The sequence below is a fragment of the Opisthocomus hoazin genome, chromosome 2 (genome assembly GCF_030867145.1).
Source record: "Opisthocomus hoazin isolate bOpiHoa1 chromosome 2, bOpiHoa1.hap1, whole genome shotgun sequence".
NCBI lineage: Eukaryota > Metazoa > Chordata > Aves > Opisthocomiformes > Opisthocomidae > Opisthocomus > Opisthocomus hoazin.
Genome location: NC_134415.1, coordinates 29,604,144 through 29,618,742, shown reverse-complemented (window position 1 = coordinate 29,618,742; position 14,599 = coordinate 29,604,144). Strand labels below are relative to the sequence as shown.

Below are 14,599 nucleotides of genomic sequence, written 5' to 3'. Positions count from 1 at the left end.
CTAAAAAGGAGCGAAGTGGCCTTGATCAATGTTTTCAATGGATGAGGTACATACTTGCTTTCCATCAATATCAGACATGCATCACTACTTTTCCTGACTGTTCTTTTTTTTGAGAAAAGATATAAATTGTGACCAAAGGAAGACTAGATCTCTTCTTGAGGCTCCCTGCTATAGTTTTTGATGGAACAGACAGAGATCCGCACAAAAAATTTGTTCTGCTCCACACCTTCCACTTTTCTGACAGTTTCCACTTCAGGTTCCTAAATGAAGATTTGGATTATTTGGTCACCAGTTGTACCATTTTGTATTTTGGAAAAAATCAACACAATTATTTTCTTTGACACATGAAAATACAGATTGTATCTGTCTTAGAATCCATCACTGAGTAACAAGCAGGCTTCATTATCAGAAGGGGCATCACTAGGATCACAAGGATTAATAGGTTATTTTCAGCTTCTAATTCCAGTTGATGTCATAGAATAAACTTTTCACTTTCCAGAAAATTGTTGTTTAGGTGTACTTTTTAAGGCCAGCCCTGTCAAAAGTAAAAAAGTGTAAGAATATCCAACTTTGCAAACACACTCAGCAACCCATCAAAGGCTTTATGATGGAGAGCTATAAAACATATACCTCCTACCTCTGAGGTTCCAGGAGGGTTCAAAGCAAGTGGTAGCAAACAGCTTCTGAATAGCCCCAGTAAACCAAGGCATCCAGGTGGGTTAGGCCCACCACTGGGGCCCCAGCCATTGTTAACCCCCATCACTCTTCTGACTCACTTGCCTCCTCAGATGGCAATTTATTTCCCCTTTCAGCTTGGTGCCCCATCACAGTTCAGCTCCCAAAGCAGAAGACATCCATACTTTCTACAATAATAATGCCAGGCTTCCACGTTGGTGTCTTCTGAACTGAACTATTGCACTGCCTATTGTACAAGGCTGTGTTCTGGCAGATAAATTTCTAATGCTTCTTGAAATATGGGGCTATGCTATATATGCTGTTCTTTGTATTTTAGAGTACAAATTAACTTCCATCTGTATTTTAGGGTACAAAATCATCTGTACAGAAGTTGAGAAGAACTGAAGAGATATGTATATGAAGCAACTAAGTAGTAAATAGTCCCCATAGTCCTATTTTGTCACTGTCCTCTGAATGCCATTTCCAGTCATACCTTTTACTTTTGCTTTTTGGTTATTTGTAAATGCTCTTAAACACCAGGCATGTTCAGATTTGGATTAGGACTAATATTATAAACCATTGTCATTGTCCACTCAGGAGCCTATTGGACATGACCAGGAGAGCATTTCTGTGAATTTTAAATCTCCCTTGTAAAATAATTTTTTCTATTTATAAATTTTTGAGTACTTTTAAAGTCCTGTTGATCTCTTGTCAGAGAAGATGACTGAATTGTTTCTAAGATTATTCACCTAAAAATTCTGCATAGAAAGTGCCAAGACCTATGCCCTTAGGCCTTGCTTCTAACTTCTGGATAGCAATACTTAATATTTTAATAGATTTACTAATTCTAGGTGACAATCAGTGTAACAGATGTATCAGCTAAATGTGTTCTTGCTGTGAAGAGCCAGTTTATCAACATATTTTGAGAAAACAGCGTGGCCAGATTCCTTTCATCAGTGTAAAAACTGGGGCAGCCTTCTAGTTTTTAAGCTCAGCAGAAGGTTAGTAGTGACTTGTGCAAGGTGAATCTTCTCTCAATCCATCTTTATGTGCACATAATGAGAAGCAAATCTGAGACTTTCAAATTTCAGCTGTTCTTGTGAGCTTTTTATATTTATAACAGAATCTGAGATTCCTCGGAAGGAAGAATTCTCAAGAATCATTGGCACAGACACTGTTATTTTCTTCCGAAATGGACATAAACCCGCAATTTTTTAAAAAGATATTAATTTTGGCTAGCTGCTGGACTTTGAGAAAAATCTATGAATAACAAAGTTCTCACACTTAGTAAACATTCACAAGATTGAAACACAAGTTTAAATTTTTCTATTTTCTTAAATTGCCATAACAAGTTTTTTACCCATGTTAAGACAATCAGCTTTGTAAAATACTACCCTTAATTTCTTTGCCAGTTCTTTATCTGCTCTTAAAAAAAGCTATGCTGAAAGAACATATTTTTCCAGCTTGAAGGCCTTCAGCTAGAGTGGCTTTGAAAATCTTTTGAATCTGAACACCTTTACAAGTTTGTCAGTCAGATGTGTGAAGAGTGGAAGCAAAGACCAGTGAGAGGTGAGCGTGTCCTATCAAAATCTGCTTAAATTTGGAGCAATTATTGAAGAAAAGCCAGAAAAGTGGTAGAATACGATAGGAGACAGAAACAGAGATAGCTGAAAGAGCCAGATTTTACACATTGCACTGCTGAGGATCCCAGAAGATAATATTGTGGGAGAGATTTGCAAAAAATGTAATACTCTGTGAATTCAAATAAATTGCTAGCATACAAACCCTCACACATACCTGCCCTTACTCATGGCTTCTAAAAACCTCCCACAAACGGGCTATGTTTGCATAATGTGCCTTGTTGCCTTCTTCAGGAACAACGAGTAAACCTGCCAAAAACCTTTCCAGCCAGTGGAGATCCTCTCCCAGTCCAGATGCGATGATCTACCACGTTGCTACTGAGCAGAAAATCACCTACCACGTGCTATAGTTACCAGAGCTATGAATTTCTAAGTGCATGCATGTGGAACTATGTGAAGTTCCATGTTGGCCATACATTTATAACTTTTTTCTTTTTTATCATGAGAGGGATGTAAGTGGGTTAAATATTGATGCAGTGAAAGCACCTTGTCCTTTTAGCTATGATTATACTGGAGGAGGAATCATGCAGTCTTCACTGTAAAAATACAATATGAAAAAAGGAGACCTGCACTTAGAAATATTTCAAGCATCTGAAAGATTGTTTTTACACTTGTTGTAATATAGGTGATTTCATCTCAATGCATAGTGGTTGTGAAGAATCAAATAAGCAGATGGAAATATTTCACAAGAAATGAAATACATCATCATTGTTTTCACATTACTAGAATATGCTGGTGGTTAAACAGAAATAAAAACTTCGGAGCAACAGCAGCAAATATTCTTATTTTTTAACAAGAAACATATCTTGTTATTGTGAATGGTCCGATCTCACTATTTCTTTATGCATTTGTAAAGTATAAAGTCATCAGAAACCTTTCCTGATTCTTGATGTTCAGCAACAGCTGTGAGATATATGACCATGAATAGAAACGAATGAGAGCTAAATCATGTGTTAATCATTTCCAGAACTAGGTCAAACATAAGCTCTCTCTCACGGTCATCCTCTTCAGCTGTCATTAGACTACAAGTGATGAACTAACAAGTTGCAGGAGCTGTGGTACCAAGCATCTACATCAAAAGTGGTCTCAGTCAGAATTCCCGCCTTCTCGGGGGCAACAATGGATTTCCAGTTCATTCCTTATCACTACCACAGAGACTGGAGTCACTGCACTGTAGATTAGAACGACTGCCATTACTGGTTTGCATAAAACATGGAGTGATTCACCCACTTGCCTAGAATAGTTCTTTCTCTTTCTTTTTCCCGTTTGAAGCCTGGATAAAATGTTCCCACTATATGTCACTGGCGTAGATTTCATGGGGAAAATTGTTTCTATGGTTCTTCCATTCACTGTGTTCTTTGCTTGTTTGCCTTGGTCCTTAAACTTGTTGTACTGTCTTTTCCCTTTTTAGTTTATTTCTTTTTCCTTTAGATTTGTGCAGCAGTAGCACCACAGAAGGGTCTCTGTTCTGAATAGGGCACATGAACCCTCTTGTGAACCCTCTTGTATCACAACAGACACTCCCCACGCGCCCCCCACTCCCCCAAAATGTGATGGGCGTAGAGCTGGACAAGTTTTTAGATACATGGAGTCCAGTGCTCTTCTCTATCTATCTAGTTTAACACTGGAACAACTATGTATTTCAGTGGAGTTGTAGCTGATCATATTGATTGTAAATGACTTTGGAAACCAAGCCCAGCGAAATCGATAGTTTAAGTAAACGTCTGGACTAACGAGGACTGAAGGATGAAATTTAAGTTTTAGAAAACATAGCTATTATTAAATACATTGATATATTCCGAATAGGATTAAGATACAAGCTGTTCAGTCAGACCAACGGTTGCAAAACAATCATGTTTATGGCACTGTCATATGTGTGTTCAGGGGACTGGGAAGAAACCAGGAAGACCTTTCTGTTCTCAAGAAACATTTAGATGTTGTTTAAAAGCCACACTGACTGCTTCAGAATACTCCATTTGCTCTGTTGTCTAGAGCAAAAGATTAATGGCAAACCAATTCTCCCGTCATCTGCAGATGGCCACACTTTGTCGTGGAGGAAACACAGGATCTTCATAGGGAAAAAAATCTTAGAAACACAAATTTTCTTAAAGATTTACGCTTTCAGCTCCAAATTAATCTTTAACTAGTTTCTGTGAAGGTTTTCCTTATGCCATTACTAGCATAAACTAGAGGTAGCCTATGTTGCAGGAGAAATGGAACAAGTGGGAGGAAAATAAGCAAAGATCAAGCACAGAAACAAAACCAGGAGGGTGAATATTTCCTAGTAGGTACATGTGAATCTCACCTATCTGGCACACCACTTTGGAAAATAGGAAGAACAAAGCCAGCAAATGTCTTCTGAGGTAACCAGAGATCCATGTCAGAGGCTGCTTGGTCAGTGTCTGAAACACAGCTGACTACACATTCTCCTTCAAAGCTACTAGGCACGTGTGAGATGGGTATTGCTGCAAAAACATAAAGCATGGGCAATCTGTTTCATATTTTTTACAGATCATGGATATTCTCTCCTCTTAGCAGTGATTCACTGGCTCAGATTTTGGTCAAAATACCACTGAGGAAAACCAAGAATAATCCTGTTCAAGTGAGAGGAGTTACATTCAGGGAACGTTAAAAGAAAATTTAGCACCTATTTTGCTTATGTATGAATGATCACAAATTTACAGTTCTACTCCTTTCTTTGTTTCTTTCTACATGTCTCTTGCCACTGAGTAGCTCAGACCTTATAGATCTGAAGAAGAGATGATAGACTGGAAGAATAGTTGTCAGGAGAAAATGATACTGTGGAATCAAATGAAGCATGTGCATAAGGAATCACCACAACACCATGCTACAAACTTAAAAAGAGAAAGTGAAAAGGCAACTAAACCTGGCCTCACCTTCTTCTCAGAATAGTACACAAGAAGCATGTCTTTCTAATTTATAGGACTGTCCCTCTTAAAAACATTGTGAGGTTAGCACGCACAGACTGCAATTGTAAGTGGCCCTTAATTGTACCAGGAGCAGAGACACATAATGTAGAAGTTTGGGGTTTTGAAGTTCTTAAATATCGCAGCTCAAAACAAAATCAACCTGAACATTAATTAGACGGCATAAAGTAATGAAGAGTAAGAAAAACGGTTGAGTTTGGGATAATTCTAATCTGTTTTATACGTGTTATTAGCTGTTCTAATAGTCTAAACTTGCATTTGAGGATGTGATCGTGTCACACATACAATAGCACCAGTGAATGAACATTTTTTAACTAAATGTCATGTATGTAGAGTCTCAATGTTTTTTCTTGAAGTGCCTGAGTGATTTATCTCCACAGATTTCTGCACTTAGGAATTTCTTAACCAAAAGGTTCTCAAAGGAAGCAGTTTAATGCCAGCTCTCAAGACGTCACATTTTGGCAGTGATCGCTTAATGCAGGAGTGCCCTAATGAATTGCTCCACTGCATCCTCTGATCATGAATATGAACAGCAGTACTATAAACTGAACTCAATGTTCTGACAAGTGACTGTATCTGATTGTGCCAGCAGCCAGATGATTTTCTCATTAATGAGCTGAACTACTGAAAGATGGAACAATACGAAGCCAAGCCAGCTTGCATTGTCTGAGCTTCTTTGCTGACATTTTTTGAACTTTTTTGTCAACTACTAAAAGAAAACTTATTAAAAAAAAATTTTATGAGCACAGTTAAGACAAATAAGAGCTTCAAGGCTCAAATTCTGTTTCTGATTGCATGTATGTGACTCCTTTGTGGCTGCAGTGCTTCTGTCTTAATATGAGGTAATCCAGATTTTAAAATTAAGACAGATATTGTCTACTTTTCAGTCTCTGCTGTTCTGAGTATAGGAACCCATGGCTGTCAGTAAAAGACAGCTCCTCATCCTTCTAAGAAACTCTACTATGCAGAACTTCTAAATTCATTAGATTGAGGACCCGGGTTTATGAAAGGCGTGTTGCAAACACATCCTTGGGAATACCAGTAAACTGTTAGAAATATTTTTTAATTTTGATGCTTTCAAAGTCTTCTTCAATGTCAAGCATTGGTATGTCAAACTGCATTACTGTTTACAAGCATCATCATTTTGCTTTGCAGTTTAAATATGGCCACATCTCAGCTGGAGACTGCTTCAGTACAAGTCCATAATGAGGCATCTAGATCAGCTGCAGAGCCCCTAACGGTTCTAGACCTCTGCTCCTACAGGAATGTGAAATGTGGCTTATTTAAAAAAAGAAAAAACAAAAAGAAGCAGAACAAAAAATAAAAAAAAAAAAAAAAAAAAAAGAAAAAAAGTTGTTGCTGTTGCTACAGCATCACTTTTGGACCAGAAAAGCATAGAGCAAATCTGTGGTCAGTACTATTATAGCAATTCTGCCTCTAGAGGGCATTACAAGCTAAATGTTTTACCTGACAAGTGTTGAGAACATCTTGGATCAGCCCAGAAGACAGTTCTTAAATTATCTAAATCAAGATATTTTCTGTGTTTACAACATCAGCTATGTAGAAGTCAAACAAAATTATTGGGCAGCAACACTGAAAGATCCTTAATCCACTGAGTAACAGCAGACAGTTTGAATAAGAAAAAGATGTTACCAGATATTTTCTAATATCCCTGAAACTTCTCATGACATGAGATGTTGTGAGCAACTTTTAGCACATTGCTGTTCCATTTTAATGACTTTCCCTGCATCCTTTTTATAAGTGTTGTGATCCCCAGTGGTAGTTAAACCCAAAGATCATTGGTCATTATCACAGAGGCTTTGAACCCTTAGCACTGGTACGCAGGCCAGTGTATCAGACATAGAAATAAATAACACTATTTTTTGACTCTCTCAAGATCTCTGACCTATACAAAGTGCTCAGATATCAGTGGATATCAAAGTATTAAGTTCCAGGCTTTTTCTGGATTAGACAAAGATATCTAAGTGAGCTGGTGTGACAGGTTCTTCCCAGTAAGTGCTGCTTCCTAAAGGTATTTCATAGGCCTCTTCAGCCATGCAGTATGAAACACGTGGACTAGATCAGTCCAAACCACAAAAAACATTTGTGTTTCTGTGACTGAGAACCAAGGATCATGCACGTCTCGCTGCATGCTGAAGGCCATATTTTGTTATTGTAGAAAACAGCAACCAGGTTGCTTTGGTATAGTTTGGCTATGTATGTTTTACTATCCACATTTGTTCAACTACTATTGACTGAAATACATTTAATGGGGCAATTAGAGTAATTACACTTCCTTTTCTGAAGACTGATATACGCCTTACATTTGTCTGTTTCTCTGGCATCACAGTGATTATTTTTGATCTTTAGATAATGCTGTGAGTAGTCTGCTAAACGTCATAGTCAACCACAGTACTAAGAGGCTACATATCTTCCAGACTGATCAAGATCCATGAGTCCATTTCAGATTTTCAGTGTTCCTTTCCTGGTGCCTCTATCTATGCCCATTCTGTGTTGTTAAGATTTTGTACTTTGAGAACAGATTGTAACATCTCCTATAAATGAGATAAAGCCTGTCTGAAGTACACACCATTCAGAATGGAATGTTATAAAATAACAATTTTATTAATAAGGAAAACCTACAATAAGTAAAATATTAAAAATGCATTACTGAAATATATTTTTTAAAGTAATTTGATAATTAAAAGTGATATGGTAAACTGTATCAATAAGAAAGATAAACAGGAGTAAAGTAAAATCACACAATCACTTTGTGTTTATATTGATAGACTGGTTACTGCCTTGTTCACTATATTATTGCAGTGAATAAAAATATCAAAGTTTTAGCTTTAGCCGACTTCAGATTTAAAAAAAAAAGTAAGTTTGCTACATGCAAACATTTTGATTTAAACAAGAGAGCAACCCAAAGCTTTTTTTGCCAGATGGACACATTCGCTTGCTTGCCACAGAAGGTTACCAAATAGAAGTTGTAATCTATCCCAGAGTCACAGAAATTAGGTCCACCTCAGGGCTAAAATTTATCTTTTACCTCCTTTCCTATATACTGCAGAGTTGCTAGCATTCACTTCCAAATTATTTTTTTTAATTGTTCATGATGTTCAATTCCTCTACGTAATAAAAACCCACTGTTGTCCCCTGCACTATATTATGTATTCCGAGCTTCTTTTGTAATCAAGGGAGTTTGACATGCTGAAAGTATCCCAAGATTGGGTTCTTAAATTATTACTAGCTATTCCTTTTAATATTGGGAGTCTTCTCTATCAGCCTCATCCATATGTAGGAAAAAAATTAACAGGCAGGTTTTCTAGCCCACACTCACAAAGGTTCCTGGACTGTGCAGCATCTGGATGGGAGTTAAAACTAAGAAGAAAAAAAGGTCAAGATCCAGCTAAAGTTTCATAGATTGAGATGTTTTTACATTTAAAAATCTTTTCAAGCTAACCTTCTGTTAACGCTCTGCATGTGTTTATACACAGTTTGAGAGTAAGAAAAATAATAAAAAGTCTCTACGTAATGGAAGAATTGGTAAAGGTCCCACTAGAATAATTATCCAATGGTTTGTATAAATGTACTAAGTGCTAAACGTACTTAATGAGAAATGAAAGGATACTGGGATTACAGTGTGGCCACACAAAATAGCTTGGATGTTATATGCCCACAAATGAGATAGATAGATTTTATGTGAACTCCAGTTAAAGAGAAGTATTTGATTCCCTATGAATTATAACTGGCAAAAGAGCCCCAAACCTGGCAGGTAATACTGTTGCTACTTCATTAATTTTGTGGATGTTGATTTATCTAATAAAATGAAAAGACCTGTTTTTTTGTAAGGAGGATTCTGGGAAGTAGCTAGCTGCTTAGAAACAAAAAAGTGGTTTTTTTTTTTCTTAAGATGAGGAAAAGTGTATGTATCAAACAATTAAAACTGGAAGTGTTGGTTTTAACCTCCACCTGTGCTCCAGACCCTTAGCTATGAGCGCTGCTGCCAGTGCAGCATGGTAGCTGGGTAGCCCAGCAACGCTGGGCTGCATGGTAGACTGTTTTGTCCTGGGGTCAGAGATACTGAAAGGAAGAAAGAGAAAGAAAGATTAATCTGATAAAGGCATTGCCTTTTCTAATCGGACTGATGGGAAACTGTGGTATGAAGTTAAAGAGGCAAGACAGGGTGAATTACTGTGATGAACTACCTTAAAGCTGAAGCAATCAAATAGATAGCTCTCACGTATAGAAATTACTGTGGCACCTTTATTCATCAACAGTTTTGCACAAGTGTCTCATGTTCAATCCCTTCGGCGAGCAACTGATACATTGGATTAGATTAGCTCCTCTCGAGGAGACCCAGCCACTGAGGTGGCTGCTTCTCGCTTCTCGTTGCTCTGCAGAAGAATAAACTTTTCAAAGCTTGAATGTGACAAGCTCCAAAAAGTAACAACACTGCAGCCTGATGCCTGCACTTGTAACCCACTGTAATGGAACTGAAAGTACTTTTATACTTGTGTATGACAGCAGTGAAACTTTTTCATACAGGCCAACAGCTGAAAACCTGCGCAAGTGGAATGTGTGACTCCTAGTTCAGAAAGTTTTCACAGAAACAGACATCTGATGGAGGCTTTCTGCACATTTGTAGAGGACAAAAGAATAACATAACAAAATCAAGTATTAAAAAGCCTACCTTTGAGTAACTGATTCAAATATTATAAACAGATATATATGATTCAAATATAGTCAAATGATATGAAAGGCAAACACGGTATCCTAGAGAATTCAGCATAAAAATCCTGTAAAATTTCATTCACATAATTTTAAGAATTAGTTTATGATTCGCTCTTAAGAATTGCTGAAGTTTTCCCATTATGCTGAATTCTTTGAGTCTTTTGAAGTTAGTGGGCTCTAAAGATACTCAATATTTTGCAGGTTTGCATGCCAGTGAACACGGCAAACAAATATCAGTTCTGTGCAATTGAAAGTGTTCTTTGCCAAGCACCTCATGATTATGTTCCCACATCTCAGTCTGCTTAACACGGGACTAGGAGTAATACACAGCTATTGATAAAGAAAATTAAGTGCCTATAGAAAAACTGATCTAATAATAACAAGTTGTATATGTTGTTAGAACTTTATTTTTTCAACACTGATGTTGTATCACCCACAGAAGAGCGAAAAGAATTTAAAATAGTATCTTCATGTAAATAGCCTATCCTGTCCTTCTGAAGAGATCCAAAAAGGACGTATACTAACACTGAAAATTATGAACAATGATGAACCAGATACATTTATAGTTGTGAGAAAAAAACAACAGATGTAACTCCTAAACCTTTCTTTCTTTTAGTGTTAAACTCTTTTACAAATCTGTAATAAATACAATCTGATTCCAAGTCTTCTTCTTGAGTACTCTGGTATTGTATCCTAAAGGATTTACATTACATAAAAACCAGCATTTTCAGAAATAATTTTGCTAACATAATACCCCTTTTTTTTTTTTGCAAAACCGCAATAAACACCCATCTTTTTATTAATGTTGGAAGCTGTATTGCTTAAAGATCAGGCAAAACCAATTAGCACTACTTCGGACATAGTATACATCACTTTACAGAAAGAGTACTTTATGGGACAGACTGCTGTGCATTTGCTGAAATACCTTTATTGACCACTTATCGGGCATCTTATACTGTGTGGTTCACAGGACGATTACACTATTTGCCCAGCTCTGGAATAAGTTTTTCCAAACTTTTCGAAGAGAACAATCGATGGTAACACTGTTTGAAAGTCCTAAAGAAATGAGAGACAAAAAAGTATTAAGTTTGGCTTTCATGGTTTTACCTTTTTTTTTTTTTTTTTAAGGAATTTTAGAGCTCTAAATATGGTCTTCTGGTTAAATTTCACTACATGAGTCAGAATCTAAATTATGCAAAATAATGTATATGAAACACACATTATTACATGTACATTACTTTGAAGAAGAGCACAAGAACTGAATTATTTAATTGCAAGCAAACACATATTTCAAACTCTAACTAACTATAGGCACTGCAAAAATTTTCTGCCTCAAACACTAGATTTTATAGTCTTTTGTAAATCATGGTATACAAAATAACATTCTCCTCCCCGGCAACCAGGTAAGTTAAAGACAGCAAGATACCCTTGCAACATTTTAACTTTTCTACCTTGTCTAACATTAAAACATGGGTATTAAACCAGCTCCATGAGAAACGGTAAAAAATGAATATATATTAAATAAGTATTAGTGGCAACAAATTGACTGGGAGTTCTAGTACAAAAAATACAAGCAGGGTGACTTCTGAACATGTTTTTTCCAGGAAAAGTTCTTGGTCATTACACTCAATTTTTTTAAAATGCAAATGCTTACAAATCTAAATTGAATAAGAGAAATGCAAGCAAATGTGTGCCTTAAGAGTACAATGTTAATACAGCCAACAAACAAGAACGTAAAATAAGATAAGTATTCCAAACAGTATTTTGATTTAGCTACTTACTAAAAAATGCTCACAGCAAATGATTAGCAAGTCCATGGTGTTTAAGATCAAGGTTTAAAAGCATTCTTAATAAAAATATTTTCTTTGATCCTGAAATACTGAGACTAGTATCAGCAACAAAAAATGTTTGGTTTCCATTGAAATTGTTTTACGTTTCTGAAAGTAACATGCCATAGACCAATTATCAGCTTTCCAGGATCTGATGATTAATTTTTATGAAAGAAGGCAGTCTGAACACTTTCTACTGTTCTCTATCATCAACGCGATGCTCTGTGAAAATGCATGGAAATGCAATGTCTTCATAAAATGTCTGAGCCCATGAGTGAATGAAAGCTAAAATTTTTACCTCTTCAACATATTTCACAATTTGAAAGGTTCTCTCAAAAAAAGAGTGAAAACTTTTTTTTTTTTTTCTGAAAAATGACATGAAGCAGAATTATCATTCCCTGTGTGATTTAGATTTAGCTACTTCACAGACCACAGTTTAGCTGAACCTCCATGAACAGGCAGAGCACCTACAACTTCTGGTCAGCTTCAAGCGAACACTGGCATGGCCCACATGAGTTCCACCTGCACTGCCAGACTGTGACCACATCACTTCTTACATCTCACACGTAAGGTTCTTTGGTATGATTCCTCCAATATTGTGCTCCACAAAACTTCTAATATCAAGGTAGACATACACATTCAAAATGAAATACTCTCTTGTGTGGTGTGAAAGTGAGTCCTGCCCATTCTTAACTGTTCACAAGATTGAATTTTTAATGCTTGTCTATGCCTTGTACCGCCCAATTTCTTACCCATCAGAAACAGCCTATTTGCACATTTTCACATTATACTTTAAGAATGGCAGAGTATTTTAGTTTTCATTGTTGAAATTGCCATTGTGTTTGGCATCACAAGCACCTTCTTACAGCAGGAAAAGCTGTCCATATAATTATTATAATAAATATTATTATAACTCCAGCATAATTGCAAATAGTTTCCTTCTAAAGTGAAGATAGCTATATTTAATTCAGTAAATTCACCAGGCTAATATTGTTCATGAGAATGGAAAAAAAAAACAGTTCTAGTTCCCAAGAAAGCAAATAGATAATATAGCTATAATTTAGTATTAAGTGGTAATTCAGAGCAGAATACAGCATCCTTTATTTTGAAAATAGGACATATATTTTTAATTTACATGCAGGACAGTTAGGTACAGTTTAACAAAAAGAGCAGTGAACTTGGGTTGAGATGGGGAAACCAGTAAAAGGTGGACACCCACCACGTCAGGATAAAATCAGGAATGGTAAGTCTGAGCATTGAAGGAGTCCTCATTTGCTGGAGCAGACGGCTTTTGCTATTAGGATGCCTGGCCAAACAAAAACAATTGGCTGCCAAAATTAGCTCCTTGGGACGATTTAGGAGCCTTTGAAGTGAACAGTTTTTTGAGCTGGAACTAAGCCCAGGTCCAGCTTCAAACTCAAATCAAAATGACAAAGAGGAAATTTTCTGTGCCACACGCCCCCTCGGTGTAAGATTACTTTGGGTTGGCAGCTGTACTGTTTGTGTTGTTATTTAAAGCTGTTTCACTAGATACTCACAACTGAGCATTTAAACAACTGGCTCCGATTATGACGACAGCAGTTATGTTTGACCACATTTAGGAAACATCACACAGTCGGATGGATAAATAAAAGTGTTGCTGGCTTTACAGTTAGACTAATTAAAGAAGGTCAGAATGTATACTAGATAAATGTTGCACAGTGTGCATATAAAATAGAAATATCTTTTTAGGAAAAGAACCCTAGCCATGTCTGTATTTGAAAATACAGATTTTAGTCAGGTTGCAACAGCGTGAGAAAGTAAGGTCTGAAAATACCACTTAGCCTCACAAGGTCTACCTCACAGCACTGAAGAGACTCTATCCCACTGTATCATTGTAGCAGCATAAAAGGAAAGGAATTGGAAGCCATGTTCTGATATCTAATTTGATGGTAAAATGTAGGTTCAAATCATGCAGTGAAGCACTGTGACCCACTGCTGGTTGATTCTGGTAGACTGCCAGGATCATCTTGAATTTAAGCTGATTGCTACATAGCATAGAAGTTAAGAACTTCTGTAGATAATCCTTTCGAAGCTACAGGAACCACAGTTGTGGGTGAAGATAAACAGGCTTCTTCAAAATTATTTTCACCGCCAGTCCCTTATTATTGATAGCTGGAATAAACTAGCTTACAAATCCGAATTCACACATATTGGTGAGATTGATCCTACAGTTTTGCAGTCTCAAGATCATAGAAGCATGGAGCTGAGCTTTATGGAATTTCTCCACAATGCATTCTTTAACCATGCCACATAATTGTCAGCATCAGAGGCCTGTAATTCTCAGGACTGAGACCTATTTTTAAATTCCCAAATGAAGTTAATATAATACTTCCTTTTTAAACTTGTCAAGCTTTGACTCCTTTCACTCTAGTAAACTGTAAGTGACTCAAGTTCAACTGACAGAGCTTAACAGGACCTATGGACCCTTTCAATACATTTGACTACTTGCCTGCCATGTGTGCTCATCAGTTCTAAACAATGAAGTCAAAAAAGGTGACATAAAGCCACCAGAGATTTGTCTTAATCAGCACACTCTGATGTAATAGATTAGACTTGCCAAATGCTCACGTAGTTTATCTTTGGAATGTTGTTATTAAAGCAAATTCTAAAGAGATTCTACATCTGAGTATGCAGACATACATAAATAAAGACCACGTAAAAATAACATGGGCAATCCGACAAGACCTTGTAGACCTACATACAGCTTGAAGGTCTTTGAAAATGCTTTTCC

General features: G+C 36.7%; 1 protein-coding gene across 3 annotated transcripts in view; it reads right to left on the bottom strand.

Annotated features, from left to right (window-relative positions):
* Positions 1-10,034: 10,034 nt before the first annotated feature.
* The window catches only part of SPATA17 (spermatogenesis associated 17), a 92,862-nt gene continuing 88,297 nt past the window's right edge, over positions 10,035-14,599 (bottom strand). For all 3 annotated transcript variants that reach the window (XM_075445896.1, XM_075445900.1, XM_075445894.1), the window contains one exon: positions 10,035-11,053. In XM_075445896.1, coding sequence (XP_075302011.1) covers positions 10,973-11,053 — 81 coding nt within the window. In that variant the 3' untranslated portion in view covers positions 10,035-10,972. The remainder of the gene's footprint in view (positions 11,054-14,599) is intronic.